Source organism: Ambystoma mexicanum, chromosome 1q, assembly GCF_040938575.1.
Source record: "Ambystoma mexicanum isolate Mex_15411 chromosome 1q, UKY_AmexF1_1, whole genome shotgun sequence".
Taxonomy (NCBI): Eukaryota; Metazoa; Chordata; class Amphibia; order Caudata; family Ambystomatidae; genus Ambystoma; species Ambystoma mexicanum.
Genome location: NC_090922.1, coordinates 346499927 through 346519308, shown reverse-complemented (window position 1 = coordinate 346519308; position 19382 = coordinate 346499927). Strand labels below are relative to the sequence as shown.

At 47.4% G+C, this 19382-nt stretch overlaps 1 protein-coding gene across 2 annotated transcripts in view; it reads right to left on the bottom strand.

Annotated features, from left to right (window-relative positions):
- Positions 1–19382, bottom strand: part of LOC138527990 (SS18-like protein 2) — a 165522-nt gene that overhangs the window by 78597 nt on the left and 67543 nt on the right. For both annotated transcript variants that reach the window (XM_069639418.1, XM_069639409.1), the window contains one exon: positions 5630–5743. In XM_069639418.1, the coding sequence (XP_069495519.1) occupies positions 5630–5743 (114 nt within the window). The remainder of the gene's footprint in view (positions 1–5629; positions 5744–19382) is intronic.

Genomic DNA, 19382 nt, shown 5'->3' with positions numbered 1-19382 from the left:
GAGACCCAGAAGAGGCGGGATGTAAATATTAAAGAGTATTGGGGACAAGGCGGCCCCTGAGGAACACCACAGGAAAGTGAGGAGGAAGAAGAAGAAAACGAAGATAGAGAGATTATTTGGCCCCGATCAGCCAGGTAGGATAAAGGCCAGGCCAGGACTGTGCCCCCAGGTCAGCTGAAACTAGCCGGGACTGCAAGGTGGGATGTTCGACTGTGTCGAAGGCCGCAGACAGATCTACTTATATCAAGGCACCAACAGCACTTTTGTCAACCAGTCTGGTTATATCATCCATTACCGAGACCAAGACACTCAGTGTTTCGGCCAGGCCGGAAGCCTGACTGAAAGGAGTCAAAGAATCCAGAAGATTCCAGAAAACAGGACAGAAGAGGGGACTCCAGTGCTTCCAACAACTTCATGAAAAAGGTTAAAAGAGAGATAAGCCGAAAACTAGAGGGAAGTGAGGGGTCAAGAGATCGCTTCTTTAGCAGTGCAATGACGGTAGCTTGCTTTAACTCGGTAGGGATGAGCCCCAACTGACAAGAGACATTAACCGCTTGACAGATCCAAGGCAAAATGTCTGATGAAATATCTTTCAGGACCATTAAAGGGACAAGATCCGAGGGGGACACAAATTTAAGAAGCGCAAAATGCCTTACTAATAGCCTCTACAGAAAAAATGGGAAACTGCACCCAAGTAGGGTGGGGCTCAAATGTCGCCCCAAAAGGGGGTTGTTAGGACAGTTTTTCTGAAGCCCCACTAAGGGCTTAGTAAAACCATTCAAATGAGACAGTACAAGACTTCACTCTTAGTACAAGGCTGTACCACCCGAGTTCCGGCTAGCGTAGACAGAGCAGCCAGGCTTATTTTAGGAGGGAGAGAGGGCTGTAAAATAATTCCCAAAAAAATAGTATTATACATATGGTCCTACAAAACAGCATGCATTGTAAAAATAAAGGGTTTATATTATATACAAGCAGACCAAGGGATTCTTGGGCAAGCAAGTACTATCATAAAGCATATAAACACATTATAAAAACACAACACTATGCTTTAAATATACTTTAATTTAATTTATTAATAATGTGTGACAGTTTATATTTAAACTTTACACATAGTGATAAATTAAGTAAACATACAAAGCATACAAAAGAAAACTAAAGATAGTATACGACCAAGCAGAACTAAAACTTAAACTAAAGCTAAAACCTAGTCTAGGAACAGTCTCAAAATATATATTACTTGTCTAACTAAAAAAACAAATTTAAGTTACAGTTACAATTAAACTCAACTCAAGCATATTATACTTATTGTTCAACTCATTAGTCATTAATAAATTAATAATAAAATGTTACCTACAAAGTACCAAAATCACCAAACCTATAATAAAGTTGGTATCATAATTTCAGAAAAATTCATAAATATATACTCAGAATTCTTTCGATTACCAGCCATACTCTAAAAGTGGCGATCTGCAACTGCCGACTTTGAGTGTTCATAAGGCGTAGCCAAAATGCAGAATCCCCTATGGTTACCGTGTCATAGACAAAGTTGCTATAACTTACTAAGTATCCATCATGTTTACACATTTGGTTAGTACATGGTTAGCAGTTTCTTTGCATCCAATATCCTTACATAGTCTGCAATATCTCTCTGTGGGAGGTAAACCATTGTGTTTACTTTTGTTAGATACCAGTGGTAAATTATCAACCCTCAGTAAAAGTAAGAATCGCCTAAGTCTACTTGATGGACAGAGGGTTAGATACGGCTGCATTTGCTTAAAGGAATAGAGCATGTAATGAATGAATTTGTATTTCGGAAGCTTATCCAGATGTGCATAATTCTCCAGTCAGTCCCACAGGGCAATTTTTTTTAGATAGAGCCATTTTTTGAGGATCCGCAAACTTCTCTCCACTCTTAGTCCAGTATATAGTCCTCAAAAAGGTTTCTGTCTCCTTTTTTAGGTGGCATTTGGTGGCTTCCTTTGAGATTTCGGTGGCCAATTCTTTCAGTAGCCGATTATCTGGTTGATAGTAATCCTTAGATATAGTTCAGCTCTCCTTTTCAGGACGACGGAACCTAAAGATGAAAACCCCCACTTCCAATCTTAACAATGCCATTGGTGATTTAAATATACAGATCAAAGTATTTGAAGGTGGGGTAAAACCATAGATTACTTTCTGATTACTTTCACTAATACAAGGGTAGTAGACACTGTCAGTTATGCAGCGACACTCAACAAGGAAATCACAGTCAACCAACTTGTAAATATACTTAGTGGAACACAGATTCAAGGAACAGAATATACACGTGTACTACCTTTGTGATAACACAGTATTAGTAGGTGAGCAAGACCTTTTTGGTGTAATCTACAGTCCCAGTTGCTTTTCAGCTCAGTGGAACACAGTCTAAGATAAGCAAGAACTCTATACAATAACTATGGATGCTTCAGGCAACCCAAGGTCAGCTACACCTAAAGGAAAACTTTTCAGGAATGGTACACTGCTATTCTAGGCAAGTAAAACCTAATGTTGTAACATACCATTCCAGCGCTTTCTAAGATCAGTGTAACATAGATTGAGATAAGCAATAACTCTTGACATGTTTTAGGATGGCACACAGCTAACACAGGGCAAGTAAAACCTATATGCTTTTTAAATGGGCCATCAGCAACTTGAAGATAAGTAGAACCTAAGGCAGACTTAATCTGGACAGGCTAACGGCAAGCCAGGGGAAGCAAGACCCAATTGGAGACACTCAGTTAGTTGATGATCCAGGGACTTCAAAGAAGACACCCTAGGAGGATTCCGCAGTGGGCCTGGGTAAACTGGATGAATGGCCTCCCAATCACAGAAAACACCCCAAAGCTATACAGAAATCACAAAGGCTTAAGGTAGGTAAAATACCCCAGCCAACACAGTACCTCAGTACAGAAGAAGAGTTGCAGCAGGAAGACTTCATGATCTGCAGCCAAAAACACTGTCAATGGATTCCTTTGTCAAGAAGATGGAAGACAGGACTTTAGAAGGACTTTTGCAGCAGGGATCACAGGAGGAGGCTGCAGGCAAGAGTTTCCTCGCAGCTGGTTGTGGATCTATGATTTAGCGCCTTATTCAGGAGCACAGAAGAAGACAGAATATCGCTGGTCGGCTTCTCGTTGTTTGCAAGGTCCACCACTCTAATTAGGGGACTTTTTGGACTTTATTCACGTCTCTGGAGGTCCAGCAGGATGCCCTCAAATTTTCAGCAAGATTCGGAAGACTGCACCGCACAACCGCTCGAGATCCCAGGGTACTGCAGGCCTGCAAGGTCACAGCGCGATGTGGGATGGCACAAAATGCGGGTCTTCTTGAGTCTAGTGGGTCTCACCACACTCTCGGTTGTCGTTTTCGGAGTCCCCAGGTTCAATTGGAAGGAAGGGCTACAGCTGGCTCTGGTTACACAGCAGGGTCTGCAGTCACTGGAAATCGTCTCAGCTGCGTTTTTTTCACCTTCCTCTTCGGTTTTGGATCCAGTGGTCGACTACCTCTTCAGCTTCCAGGATCAGACTTTTATGCAGGAACCCAGCTAAACAGCCTTGCAGAATTCAAACTTGACTGACTGCCAATTTGGGGGTGGGGGGCTGGCAGTCAACCAGCCTCCCAGTTTGAAATGGATTCTCGCAGTCAGGCTGGAAGACAAACGGATGCAGAGTTTTGGACTCCTCCCTCGCTTCCTGCTTTCACAGACACTCTGGAGCCTAGTTAAAAAGGACTTTCCCACCCTGGATCTCAGGGGAAAGAACAAGAAACGTAAAAATGGCGGAAAAAAGAAGACAGGGGCCATTTTGGTAAAATGAGCACCCATGGGTGCCTATACCAGGGCTGTGGAAACAGCCCGAGATAAAGGTCCACCGAATTAATAAAAAGGTTCACTGCCACCAGCCATTAAAGGCAAGTTTGTCCTTGTAACATAAATGTTATATTTAAAATGAGAAAGGGGATACTCAGCATCTCCCCAGCACTCCACATAAGGTGTGGGGGGGTTGCTGGTCTCACCTAATAACATGTAAATGGGATCCAAAGATCCTTTCTACCCTTGGGAACTGTAGTTCTCACAAGGTTAGCCAGCGAAAGTTAAAAGGGGAGCCCCTAGGACAACCCAGCAACAAGACACTTATTGCCAAAAAGTTGTCCAAGAGGATAACTTTTAAAAGACACCATGGAGAGTCTTAAAAATGATACCCATAAAAATAGTAAAGGACTATGTGTGGAAAAATACTCCCGCTCACTGGGGTATAGGGCAAAATATCCTACCAGTCCAGCAAAATGTTCTGGGGTTGACACTGTTCAGGAAGATTTATCATTGATATGAAAATCTTACCTAACTGGGGTTGGCTGAACATTGGAATGAAAAGCCTCAATTTTAGAGGTAAACAAATCAGCTAATGCATCACAAAATTCCTGAGTTGGAATCACCGGATTGTCCAAAACAGATGCTGATGAAAGCGATTTTACGACAGCAAAAAGTTCCCTAGGTTGGTTGAGCGCTTGATAATTCTTTGGAGTAAGAAATACTTTTTTTGTTTCCCCGATTAGGATATAATAGTCTCTAGTGCACTGCCTTCCCATAAGCACTGCGCCATCTTTGCTCCGCTTGTCTCAGACCAAGTCAGGAAGTCTTAAACTCGACAGAGAACTCTGTCCCGACAGTGGAATGAAATACCACCGCCATCCTCCACTTCAGAAAAAACACAATGCTATTTGAACAATAACTGACAGATTAATAAAAATACCACACTCACTACTGTATAAAACACCAAGTCCGCTGCTGGGATCCTCCCATTTAAATGCTCTGCTGCTGTAGAGCAACACAATTGCAATTGTGTTTTCTACAATTCATTTTCAAATCACTCTTACCAAGTAACCAAGTAAATCTAATCATGAGAATTCTCTTGCTTGTGCATTCCATATCTTTATGTCCAGCTCATAACTTTGCTCATAACTTTGCTTCCATCTTGGAATCTTTCCAGCACCTATTCAGGTGTTTGCAGTGCCCCGTGGTCACTAGAAAGAAACCTTTCTCCACCAAATAGTGGGTTTCACAGTTGCTCTGCTTCTTTTTTGGCAAGTTTGGCAACTTCTTTTCTCCCTCAAAGCGAATTTTGCACATTTATTTGTATACACTTTGGCGGTCTGGCTTGCATGCCACCCTGCAGATTTCGATTCTGGGAACCTTACAACAAAAGGCTGTTCTGGATCCCTTCTGGATTTTAGATGCCCATCGAACATGTATGAGAACTTTGCACAAGAGGCTTTCTGGTATTCATTGGAGGTTTGTTACGGAATTAGTTTGTGGATGAGATCTGCAACACCCCTAGGGTAGTAATATTGTGGGATGGAGAGCCTCCAAGAGTCCACTCATTCCACCCACTCGGCAACACATCGGGTAGTTACCGGATCGTCCCAATCTTCTGGGGCTTACTCTCATCATCAAAAGTGATGAGGAGTGCCTACAACTCATCACAACAACCCCCAAAAAAACAACCTCTGTGAAGATATGCAATAACAAGTACCAAGTAACATTTATGCTGCATTCTTTTCTTGCTTTACAGATCAAAAGTAACAGTCTACGTGCAAAATGAAAGCTTACCAAACCAAGACGTTTCTGCATTAGCTCTCCGAGACACTTTTTGTCTGTGTACTTGGACTGGAATCTGCTATTGTGGCCAAATAAACAAGGTTTCTGTGTAAAATCTGCTGGTACCTAGAACAGTAAAAAAAAAAAAAATTAAAAAAATATATATATATATCACAATCCAAATAAGAGCATTTTGTACTGTTACCATAAGGGACGATGGACAGAATAAGGTAAATAAGAAGGAATCTTGTTATGAAATAAGTTGTTCATTTTAATCACGCAATCCTCCACATTTCCTTCAGGACCCTGGTGACAAGCATAGTGCCTCGACATTCAATTCCACACCCATGAAGGTGATCTTTCTTGGAGATAGCCACTCTTTGCATTTTCACTCGGTATCTGCCCTGAAAACCAGGTGCGCGAGAGTGGAGGTATTGGAAATATAGCAGTAAGCAGAGGACCAGAGAACAAATCACAACACATCCTCAGCAGCATAGGCTTTAAACATTTGGTGTAGGTCTACAAAAAGAACAACGCACTCTGCAGTCAGCAGGAAGGCATGGGGAATCTGACGGCGATTACCACATGCAACTAACCAGCATATTGTTAACCAAAAACATTATTCGACAATCTCTTCAAAGTAAAACTGGTGCAGCATTAGCGTTGTGATGGAATGAAGCCTGGCTTCAAACCCCAATTTACCAAACTCAGCAGGAGTGCTTGAACATTCTTGCAATTGAAGCACACTTCCATTAGTGACCCAACAAAGCCACAACAAAGAATTTCTTTCCCCTTTCTTGCCTTTTAATTGCAGGTTGACTTTAAATGCAGTCATGCACATTCTTTTAGCTCCATTACAGTGCAACCCACTCATCCTACATCTTACTACCCGACGCTACACACCAACCTGCAAACTCATACATAGTGGCCCGGTTGATCAAAGATTCACCACCCTCCACATTGACAATCATCCCACCACAGAATAACCACTGCAGAAAAAAGAAAACATACTCCGAGCACAACTAGTTAGTAAGCGCAGTTCAGAGCACCACCACCCCCTAGGGCTCCCCTAAAGAACACAAATCCCACATGCTCTAAATCAACTCGCCCAGAATTTCACTAGCATGCAGAGAACGATCTGTATGCACCAACACTTCAGGTTTCACATCTTGCTTCTTCCTTGCTTTCCCACCAAAGCCCCATCTCATCTTGCATGATCTTAGCATTAAGAGGTAGACAAAATGGCAGAAATCCCCACTGCACAAGACCGAGTTATATTACCAATTAAGACACAACATTCCTTAGCCAAGGCTTGTAAAGATAGCAGGGGCCTGCAGGCAGAATTTAAGAATCTACTGGTAATTAGGAGCTTGATATCGAGTGAACCTAATCAGGGTGGGGGTAAAGATAGGTGCAATCTGCTGGAAAAAAAACATAGAAGGGCTCCTGTGGTCACAATCACTTACATTAGGACCAGAGGAGGGGTACCGTAATTTAACCTGCCCCCTCAAGACCTGGTCCTTGCTCAAAGCAAACAAGCCAACCCTCAATCAGAAGGCTGTTAGGGAGGATACTCGTAATAGGGGAAAGAGTACTTGGGTGGCAATTTTCCATTCTCAGTAGAAATGGATAAGGTGTCTGTTTTTCACTCCGATATTTTGAGGGGTTGATCTGGGAAAATGACCTTGATGTTGATTCCATTTCTCTTATTTGTGCGGCCACTGTCGTTTTTTTTTTAAATTAATTTTTATTGTTTTTTTCAAGATTATAACACAAACAGTTGACCCCACCTCAGATCCCCCTTCCCAACCTTCACCTGAATGCATATGAATACAGAGTGCCATCAACTGAGAAAGAGAAAACAATACAAGAATACATTCTTCCAGCAGCTACGTTTTGCTCAACATTTCAGGCAATGACCAGCAGGTGTAATCTGTGGAGATAGTGTTGAATGTTGAAGTCTTTATCTAAAAATGTAAGAACAATGTTCCAGCCTTCTGAGAATAGTCCCCCTGTAAAGAATACACCATCCATTCAAGTGATAAAAAGTTCCACACCTTTGCAGACCAACCAGCTAATTGAGGTGGTTCTTTTCATTTCGAGTTCTGGCCAATTACAGGCAGTGCTGTTAATTGCAATATCACAAAGGCTTTTTGGACTGCTTTCGGTCGATGCCTAAAATCATCATCAATCAGAAGTAACAAGAAGGTGCGCAAGGTAAAAGGAGTTTGAACAGAAAAGATTTCATAAATGCACATCTCCCCAATATTGGACTAAACCCCGGGCAACTCCACCATACATGTACCCATTTCCCAACTTGCCCGCAATCCCTCCAACACTGGTCAGATTTAGTAGGTTTCATTAACACTAGTTGAGCTGGAGTATAATACCACTGCACCATAAGTTTGATCCAAAATTATTTTATCTGCATTGATCTAGTAAGTTTGGGGATCGTACGCCAAAGTTTCTCCCAGTCCTGATCAGTGATTGGTTCACCTAATGTAGTTTGCCAATGTGTTTTATAACATACTTTTGATTTGGGTGAACCTTCCCCCAGTATTCTATATAGATTAGATATTAAAGCCTTATGGCCAGGATTAGATGACACATAGTATTCAATTGGTGTCAATGTTCCGGTAGCTGCCGCCGCTTTTATCAGGGGTGCTATGATCCAGTGTCACACCTGGAAGTATTGGAACCTAGATTGTTCCTGAAGTCCCAATTCTTGTTTAAATTGCATGAATGGTTTCGTCATGTCACCCGTGAACATGTCTCGCAACTTCACACAACCAACCTTTTTTCCATTCCAGAAATGTGTTCGGTTCCAACCCGGGGGTAAATTGTGGGTTAAAGAAGAGAGGGGTGAGTGGTTATGGATAAGTTGTTATTGCATGTTTTTTTAATTGCCTCATCCCAGATTTTTTCTACTGTGTGCATAATTTCACTCAAATGTAGGTTCGCTGGGCGATCCGCTCTAGGCAACCATACAATCTCATTTAAACAGGGGCCACCCAGGGCCCTTTCCATTTGGGCCCACCTTTTCTCGGCTGTGTTCAGGGACCATTCTCTTATGACTAATTTGTGCCGCCCAAAAATATATCTGAAATTTTGAAAACCCCATTCCACCCATATCCACGGGTAACATCAAAGTGTTGAGAGCGATTCGGGGGGGGTCTTGTTTTGCTACACGAAGGTTGAAATGGATTTATGTATTTTGCGGAAGAAGGATAAAGGGAGTTTAATGGGCAATGCTTGAAATAAATAAAGTACCGTGGGGAGAGTTACCATTTTCACTGAATTTATACGGCCCAACCATGATGTAGTAAGCAGATCCCACTTTTTTAATTGTGATTCTATATCCCTTAACAGAGGGGGATAATTTGCTGTGTATAATCCTGCCACGGTAGGAGTGATGATAACACCCAATAAAGTAATATACTCTTGTACCCATCCGGGCTGTGTCTGTGACTGCAAAAAAAGCAACGTCACTGGGTGGTAAAGCCAAACTCAGAATCTGATTTCTGTATATTAATTTTCAACTTGCCAAATTCCATCAATTCTTGTATGGATTCGGGTATTGTTTTATACAGATATGGCAATAAGCAGCACATCATCGGCGTAAGCCAGAATTTTATGTTGGGTACCGGCAAACTTAACTCCTTCAATACTCTCCATTTGTCGGATTCTAGCTAGTAACTGTTCCAGATGAAGCACGTATAAAATTGGAGAAAGGGGGCACCCTTGTTTCGTACCACGCTGAAACATGATAGGAGGAGACAAATGACCCATTTATTAATAATCTTGCAGAACATTTTTGATAGTTTGCTCTAACGCATCTTACGTAATTGGGACAAAATCAAAATTTTCTCAAGTGTTAAAAAGAGAAAAGACCATTCCACACGATCAAAAGTTTTTTCAGCATCTATAGAAATGAAAACTGCAGGGATCTGTTTCTCTACCTTCTGCAGTATACGATATACTCTGTGTATATTGTCGTGCGTTTGGCTAGATTTAATAAAGCCTGTCTGGTCATTGTGTATTAATGATGGTAAGATGTCTACTATACGGTTGGCCAGTATTTTAGTCCAAAAAAAAAAAAAAAAGTGTTCAGATTTATTAGTGCGATGGGGCGATAAGATCCGCAATTTGTTAAGCCTTTGCTTGGTTTTGGAAATAATACAATTTTAGCTTCTTCCATGGAGGACGATGTTTGCCCTGTGTGTAAAAAAGAATTAAACAACTTGGTAAGAACGGGAGACAAAATGCTGCTAATGTGGGTAATTCATAGAATTCAGCGCACATGTGGCGCACGCGGCTGGCGCACAGTGTGCGCGTGTGAATTTCTGTGCCAGCCGCGTGCTCTAAAATCCATTTCCGCGCACAGCGTATTCATGGATTTTAGCTTCCAAAACCAGCTGTGGCGCAGCGACCCTGCAGCAGCGCCAGTTACGCCCTCAACCCCACCCCGTGCGCCATGCACAGCGCAGAAATCCCGTACATGGCACACAGGCCCCCCAACCATGAAAGCGCCTGTAATACTCCCCGCGCACCCCTCCGAATACATGTACCCCGCTGCACGGGGAGTGTCACACGTGTATAACAGGGGTGCGTGGGAAGTTTCACATGCAAAATGCCCTGTGCGAGTGGGGTACGTGTATTCCTGGGGTGCGCAGGAAGTTTCACACGCGATTGGAGAGGGGAACGTGTATTTTGGGGGTTCGCGGGAAGTTTCACACGCGATTGGCCCTGTGCGAGTGGGGTACGTGTATAACTGGGGTTCATGTGAAGTTTCACACGTGACATGCCCTGTGTGAGTGGGGTACGTGTATTCCTGGGGTGCGCGGGAAGTTTCACACGCGATTGGAGAGGGGAACGTGTATTTTGGGGGTTTGCGGGAAGTTTCACACGCGATTGGCCCTGTGCGAGTGGGGTACGTGTATTCGCGATTTTCGGGGGTGCGCGGGGAATCCTACACGTGAATTGGCAGTGTGGGTCCTTCCAGGTGTTCCCTCTACACCCTCCACGGCCCCTGCCCTCCACGGCCCCTGCAGGCAGCCCACACCACAGGGGACTACCCTGCACCCCTGGTCATGTCCCGCAGGCAGCCCATCCACCATGGGCATGCCCCCCAGCCAAGCCACATGTCACCTTGCACTAGTGATCACCAACTCATGTCCCCCAGCAGTCAGGGGCACCTGCCAGCAGGCCCCCCCTCTCATGTCCCACACATGTCCCCCAGCACCCCCATCCCCCAGAAGTCAGGGGCACCTGCCAGCAGGCCCCCACTCATGTCCCACACACGTCCCCCAGCACCCACGTCATGACGATCCTCAATCATGGGCCTCATGGCCACCCACATCACACCCCACGCCACCCCAGCCCAAAGACCCAACCAAGTATTGCATCCACCCACAGAGAAATGACCATTACATGATACAACCCGAATGGCAAGTATGTACATGAACACATGTCCGTCACACACACACACACAATGGGTGCAAGTGAATGTGAAAACCCATATCATGACATGCATGAAACCAATGAGAGAATAGCACACATCAAAGTATGAAAGAAAAATATATTGAACACAACATGAATGTAATGAAAGAAAAACACTCAATAATGGGAATAAGAAATAAAATGCAGCATGTCCAGAAAAAAATAAAAAATATAAATTCAGAATCCAAAGAAATCCAAATGAAAATGAAAAGTCTCAGTCCAACCAAGCAAATCCAAGGGAAAAAAATAAATGAAATCCATTGCGCCATGGTGAAATTAAAATAAAAACGAGAAACATCCACTGTTCAACTATATACAACTCACCAATCCAGGGTCCATGAGCCCAACAAATGGAATGAAACCTACAAAAAACACTACCTAATAAAGAACTATATACAAAAATGTGGTGCATTGTCCAAGCGGCCCAAAATAAACAAAAACAGAAAGGAAACCTAACATTACCCAACTATTTACAATGGCATCGGGCTAGTCCGACGGCTCACTTTTTGATGTCCCGGGCCAGGGCATCATCAAACTCCTGCCCAATGTCCTGGTGGCGGTCCTCTTCCATGGCCCCGAGGGTTCACAGGGACGACATGTTCACCTCCCAACTCCCTGCGAATTGCCTCGAGGCACTCGGCCCGCCTCAAGGCCCTCCGCATGGAGTTCTCTGCCCTGACCATTGTGAGCCGTGCCTCTTGAGCCCGCTGCCACTCCGCATCTATGGCGTGGCCCAACCGCTGCCACACGGAAGACACTTGAAATCCGGGGTCCTCCTGCCCTATGGCCGATGCCTGCCCCTCCGGTGTTGAAGGCCCCGAGCCATCATTGCTCCCACCATGTTGCTGCTGCTGTGCCTGTGCCTGCGCCCTGGCTCTTGCTGCCTGCACGTCCTCCTCCGGCTGGGCTGCAGTTGTGGTGGCCACCCCTGCTGGACGTCCGACTCCCGACTGTGGCAGGGATGTGTCCTCCACCAGCCTGGTCGCTGGCTCAGGGGCAGCTCCACAGGGTACCCAGGTGATACATGGGTGGGAAGATGGCATGGAGGACGACTGGCGCGTAGGGGGTTCAGGTGAGGAGGAGGGGGGGGGTCGCAAGAAGGTCCAGCACACGGAGGAATCCAGCACCGGTGACCCGTCCCAGTAGGTCAACGTGGTCAAAGAGGCATGCGAGACGACGTGCAGTCTTTCCATGAAAAGACTGCAGGTCACCTCACATGCCCCGTTGACGCAACGCTATCCCAGCCAGGACAGGCTCAACACGGTCCCGGATAGCCACGTCGCAGGGAGAGGAAGGACAGTTTTTGTGCGCTCATCCCCTCCCTGAAAACAGGTCTGGACATAGGCATCCCTGCTGGTGCCAGATGAGGATCAGGGACAGGATTACACACAGGCACCTCCGTGGCTGCCTCTGCTGCCTCCTGTCCCTGCCCCTGCACTGCACCACTAGCAACAGTGGAATCCCCACCTCCAGACCCGGTGTGTGTCCCTTCCGCGGCCTCCTCCACCAAACCCCCCCACCAACCTGGATGACTCTGTGCCATCTTCCTCCGTTGGACCCTGTGGGGTCTCAGCTGCCCCTTCTGCTGCCGAGGAGTCCACCTCCGACCTCTGCCTTTTGGACCTACCCTCGGCAGCTGCGGCGGGACGCGGCACCAGACTCCTCACTCCCGACGAGATGACAATCTGGGAGGGGAGCCGGGCCTTGCGTCTCCGTCTGATGGTGCAATCCCTGCCGCTGTGCTCCACAGCACCCTCTCCACCCTCATCAGTTGACGCTGCAGACAGGGAGAGATTAAAACACAGACATCAGGGCACTGTACAATGGACTGATACACACATGACAGTTGCACATGAGTGGCAGTGTCAAACTTCAGACATGGCATCACACTCCACGACACACATGTCATTTCAACTCACACACATGAGCATTTCCACAGCAATATTGCACCAGGCAGCAACATCCATACACATACAACAACCTGAGCAGCCGAAGGTGAGCCTGACATCACATGAAACACAGGGAGTGCACTAGACATGCACACACGCCACCACACTTACATGCATGTCTACATCTCCTCCAACTGTCGCAGTGATGCGATCACCATACATGTCACATCTGGCATTCAGCCTTCTACAAATCAGTGTCACGTGCATTCATGTTGCATCACAGTTGCACACTTGTCAAATACACGCACATGCACATGTACACAGTGCTGATACATGCAGCAGGAACCACAATCCATGTGTGACACCACAACCATGCCAACGTACATACACAGAAATTCAAACATGTGTGCTCCCACACATGTATTTGCACAGCATGCTTACCAACACATACACCATCAATGTTTTTCACACCTAAGAGGACTCACATGTGGCAGCCTCACGCCCCTGTTCATACACATCCCTACATGGCCCTACGAAAACACATGTGCAACCTGCACACTACTGGCACACCACCACACGCACAGCGTCCAATCAGTATGCATGTACACTTACCGCTCGACTCCAGATGGGTCTGCCTCTCAAGGACCTGGACGTGGAGCGCTGGGCATATGTGTTCCAGGACCCTCATCTGGTGGTCGGACAGGTGGCCCCAGCGCCCCTTGGCATGCGCTGCCTTCTAGAGGCGCCGGGCCTTGTTGAGGGTCCTGGACCTGAAGTCCTCCCAGCGCTTCTTGACATGTTGTAAGTCGCGGACTGCCACCCCCTCCGCGTTGATGGCAGTCACGATGTCTATCCAGATCCTCGTCCGTCCTTCATTGTCGGCACGCGAACTTCCACAGAGGGCATCATACTGCCCTAGGACTTGTTCCACCAGGACACCAACTTCCCTGGCACTGAAGCTGGTGGCCCTCTGCCTCTCTGGCTGGGGGTTGCCAGATGGTGTTGTGCTTGACATGGCAACCCCAGAGGCAGGAGTGGGTGGGCAACTGGGTCCTGGGGCTGGGCTGTGGAGCGATGGTATCCCAGTCAGGAGTCTTCGGTTCCAGCAGGGGTGGTCACAGCAACTGCACCCCTGAGTGACATGCACGGAGCAAATAGCAGGGCACGTGGGCGCAGGCAGTCAGGCAGCAGCAGATGGCAGGTGGGAGCGTGCTCGGGGCTCTGGGGGGGCAGTAATTCGGCCTTCTGGGCCGGAGCGTGGTCTTCCGTGTGTTGTTGCGTCGCCAGCTTGATACAGAGTGATTTGGCACGTGAAAATCTTGCAGGTCAGCGTGTAATTCGAGGAAATGCCCTTTGCGTGTAAGCGCATCAACACACGTACGTGGTTTCATTGGACCAAAGGCCCTTAGCGCGTAAGCGCATCTGTGACGTGACTCACACGGGCGTTTCCCTCGTGACGTGGGCATAGTGGTTCAGCGCACGTGAAAAAACTGCATGTCCGCATGTGGATGCGTGTAATCCGAGGAAAGGGCCTACGTGCGTAAGTGACGTGATGCGTGCAGGCGTTTCCATCAACACGGGTGCATGTACACGTCCAAAAACTGCACGTCCGAGTGTCAGCTCGTGTAATTGGAGGAAAGGGCCTTAGCGCATACAAGCGTAAGTGACGCTGTACATGTGGGCCGATTTAAAAGGTACGTGTAGGACCCCATTCCCTTGTACGTGCTTTTCGTGGAGAGCGAGTGGGTGAATTCTGTACTTCTGGTCAATTCACACGCGATTACTTCACAGCGTTTCAAGTTCGTACTCCCTGTTACCTTCGACAGCGTTCTTTATATTTTTTTGGGCCCGTTTCCTCAAACAGCGTTCACTTCTTCTTTTGTCCCGTCTCCTCAGTTCTTCTTTTGGCAGGGGTGTTGCCTACGCGCGAACACGCGTTTTTTTCACTTTCTTTTTCCAGGCAGACGGTGAGTCACGCACGCATTTACCAACTGTGCTTGCCCAGTGTGTCGCGTACCCCTTCAGAGGTCATTGTAGGCTGCGTGTAACGCTTGTTTTTGTGTTTCTGGGTGCCACAGCGTAGTGCGGGTTCATTTTTCCGTGCACGTGGTCTACAAGGGGTTGCGTGCACGTTAATTTTTGGGGTGTCTGTGCGTTGCGTGACCCGTCATCTTCCCCCAGGGGTCACAGACAGCCTTGCTAGAGCACTAGGGTACAAATTCCATCTAGAACCCTACCCCTTTCACCCCCAATTGCCCAGGACAATGGTTTACTGCAACTCCCATACGCACAACAACATCAGTGCCATGGTTGGGAGGCGACCTAGCGGTAAGGGAGGCAAAGGTGGCCGACCTCCAAAAGGTGGGCGTGGTAGGGGACATAGCCAGGATTTGCAGGGTGCCCCTAGACCCCCATGTGTGGAGGACCAATCAGGGACACCCATGCACACCCCCCCCCATGGTTGAGGGAAATGTGGCCGACACCATCCCAGCTCAGCCCTTGTTGGACCAGCCCATTGTGGCACTTGAGCCGGCTCAGGATGACTCCCAGGCTGACTTCCAGGTCAGCAAGTCTAAGCCACGTGTGTCGATGCAAGTTGGTGTCACCAGGCCACGTGGATCTGGAGCAGCAATGTCATCTGCTGCCCCAAGTGGGCAGGGTGGGGAGGCTGCAGGGGCAGCTGCCGCTCTATCCACCCCAGCTCTGAGTCTCCCAGCCGGGACAGTGTCGGTCCTGGTCCATCAAACTGACGTTGCCCCTGCCAACATTACACTTCAGCCAATGCCTGCACCAAGACCTATGGTCATTGTGCCTTCGCACACTCTCAGTACCCAGTCCACCTGGGCTTCTGCCCCTACTGACCAGAACGGCACAAGGCACAGGCTCTGCTCCATCTTTGAAGAAGAGGAAGAAGGGTGCTCTGGCACTACAGGCTGAGACCCCAGACACGGCTATACAGTCTGGCACGTCAAGGAAGCCTAGCTTTAATGACCCTAAACTTGATGCACTTGTGAGCTATGTGTCGGCACATAGCCGCAAAATGTTGGTGACTGCAGGGTGCAAGACCATCGCGGACCGCATAAGTGCCCGTGGATTTGTGAGGCGCACAGCTGATGATTGCTACAAGCGGTGGAATGACCTGAAACGCAGAGCAAAGAACAAGCTGGCCTCAATCATGCCGCTACTCTGGTGACTGGCGGTGGGTCTCCACAAGAGGACAACGAAGTCACTGAACATGAGTCTGTTGCTGGGACCTTCGTCACAGAGGAACAGATCCAAGGTGTGGGAGATCTACCTGATTATGACGCATTATCCTGTGAGTGCGTGTGCGTGTGTGTGTGTGTGTGGGGGCCATGCGTATGTTGTTTGGGTGACGGGTTCTGATTGAGTGCCAGGTGAGGGTGTGTCTGAGTGTTATGGGTCACCCATTTGCTTCCTCCCATACATTCACGTGCCTTGGATTTGGGTAGGACTGTATCCCTTCTGCCCACAGTTGCCAATTAGGCCCACATTAGTGCACTTTACCTTGAACTGTCATCTTGCAACTACATTGTTCAGATTTTGTAAGTGTTCATTCAGGCTGATTATTTCCACTCTCCCATTTTTGCTACGCATTATTCTGCCCTATTGCAACATATGTGATATGCTTCAGTCATTGTTTACAGCCCACACTGGGCCACTATTTTTACCTGGTTATGTTAATGATTACACCATTCAGGCCGATGGAGTATTGGGCTGCAGACATTTTTTATTAGGGCCTTTTTCCATGTGGAAGATGACAGATGTTTCCTGTAATGTTAAAGTGACCAACCGTTAATCAGCCCATAATGACTGTTATTGGACACTGGATGTGTTTCAGTGTTTGGCACATGCATATTTTGCAACACTATTCAGCATCAATCTTCGATCATGTCAATGTGACATGGATGTGTGACAGTACTCATTCACTGACATATTGCTGTAGTTTTGTAATTTACCGTGGCTATGCTACATGACATCTGTGTGGTGGCATGTATGTCTATTGGACATGCCACTCACAGCCTGATGTGTGATGCCAGTGCTACCCAACATGCTGCAAATGTGTTGCTTTTCCATCTTGCTCTCCCCAGTGTCTGCCTTTTTGACTCCACTTCCAACTCTGACAGTGCATGCATGGCAGCGTTATAGTCATGTGGGACATGTGTAAATCATGTACTGGATCTCTGGCTTGTCATGGCCTATGTGTGCGCTATGGTGTTCATGCCCGTTTCCATTTGTTGTCTTTCATGTTTTTGCAGGTGATGACGCACTTGGTGCTGTTGAGGTTGAGGAGATGGTGCAGACCCGGGAGGAATCTCAAGCACCAGTGGGGGACATGGTGTGGTGGTGGGTGAAAACCCAATGTTACTGCAGACCATACTGTCCAGGGGTGTCTCTGGGTGCACCTCCCCAGACCTCTATTCAGGTGCAGAGTTGGATGATGAGACTTATGTGCCGTCGCAGGTAAGTGTTTCTGGCAGGGATTCCTTTCTGTCCAACCCACCTGGACCAGGGGTAGAACCCTCTATGGGGATGTCAGTGTTGGTAGGTCCGCCTTTGGCGGTGCCAGTCGACGCGGTGGCTGTGCGCCACCAGGCAATACTGTATGGGAAATCTCCATGTACGGTATGGCAACCCAACAGGCAGCATCAGTAGAAATGATGGCTCAGGCAATGGGGAGGGTGGCCACTTCCATTATCCCCCTGAAAGGCAGATGGAGCAACAACAGCAGGAAACAGACTCCATTTGCCAATCACACAGGGAAGACATGTTTGCGTCCAACAGGGACCGACGGGCGGCACTGGAGACTCTGCGCGAATCCATATCAATAGAGTCACAGGGCAACAGGGAAGCCCTGAGGGTGGAACTCCATAACCTTAGGCAGAGTCTGCTTGAACTTGAGGCTTCCCGAAATGTTAGGGCAGAACAGCAGCTGGAGCAGCTCACACGTTCAGTCTCAGCGGAGCTGCATGCAACACGTGAGGAGATCCGGGCATCACGCAAGGCCATGCGTGCAAAAATGCAGGCAACCCGTGATGGGCTGCATGGGGATCTCCGCACTTTAATCCTCCAGAATCAGACCTTCTAGACCCGCATGCTTGCTGCCATGGAGGACCATACCAGGGCTTTGCGTGGGCTGCCTCCCATAGTGCCACCGCCTCCTGATGCAGCAGCAGAGGATGAGCAGAGCGACAGTAGTTCTCCCACAATGGCATAGCCGTTCAGGCCATGAGCCCAAGGAGATTTTTTTTTTCTGCAACATCCACGCAGGTGGGTGTTGGTGTGCATCCTGTCCTCGAACCTCCTGGATGGCCTCCCCCACCCCCCTGTCTCCCACATGGCCATTTTTTATTTTTTTACAGTGTGTTGCCTTGTGTGGCTCCCGTAGGCATCCACTGTATTCCGGCTGGGCACATGCAGGCTTGTCCTGAGTTTGGGTTAGATGCTTGGGTTCGTGAGACACACACCCCTCCTGCTTCCCGTTTCCATGGGCTTGCAAAGGGTGTGACCAAGTGACAGTGAATTACACAGGGACGTTGGGCTCCCATGAGCTGTGTGGGCGGTCTGTAGTCAACACTGTGTAGACATCCCTAGTGGATACTGTTGTTGTATTGTACACTGCATGGTGTATCGATATGTGCTTGTGCATCCATGTCTTCCTCCTAATCTGCAGGTTCCTTCCTCATGTCTTCACAAGGCCGTCTACTTTTCAGATGCAGTTCACGTTGTATGCAGTACACTGAGACATTTACGTGGCAGAAACACTCTACAGTTGGAAGGGGTCGATGTGCTGGCGTATTCAGGTTGTAAGACTACCACTACTTGAACTTAGTACTGTCATGTTTTTGTATTTTTTCATGGTGTGTTGCAGCATTGTGTTGGTGGTAAGTATTTGGTAATGTGTGCTGTTAGTTATACATTACTGGGAGCATATTGTGTTTGGGCAGTTTCCATTAGGGACAGTGTACTTTTTGACACTTGTGTCAGGTCTTGTGCATTGCTTTGTTTGCTTTCACATTGCATGACATGCCATGGTGTGTTTGGTGGTGGAGCTGGGGAGGGGTTGGGTGACATGGCACTGTTCTCATGTTGTATTTAGCAAGGGGGTAATGAATTTAGCAGCATAGATGTATGTCTTTTGATGACGCAGCATTGGTGGCGTTTGGGTAGGTAGGGATGCACACAATGTAACACTTCCAGGTGACCAATCTCAGGCTGGTATGGTTGTGACAGTTGAGTGTCCCTTATGTCATCATCATTGACTGTCAGCTGGTATGTGCCAGGGCTGTGTGCACTCCACAGGGGTGTGATTTTATGTGAAGTAATTAGCCACCAGCTGCGTATGGGCTGCCTCACCA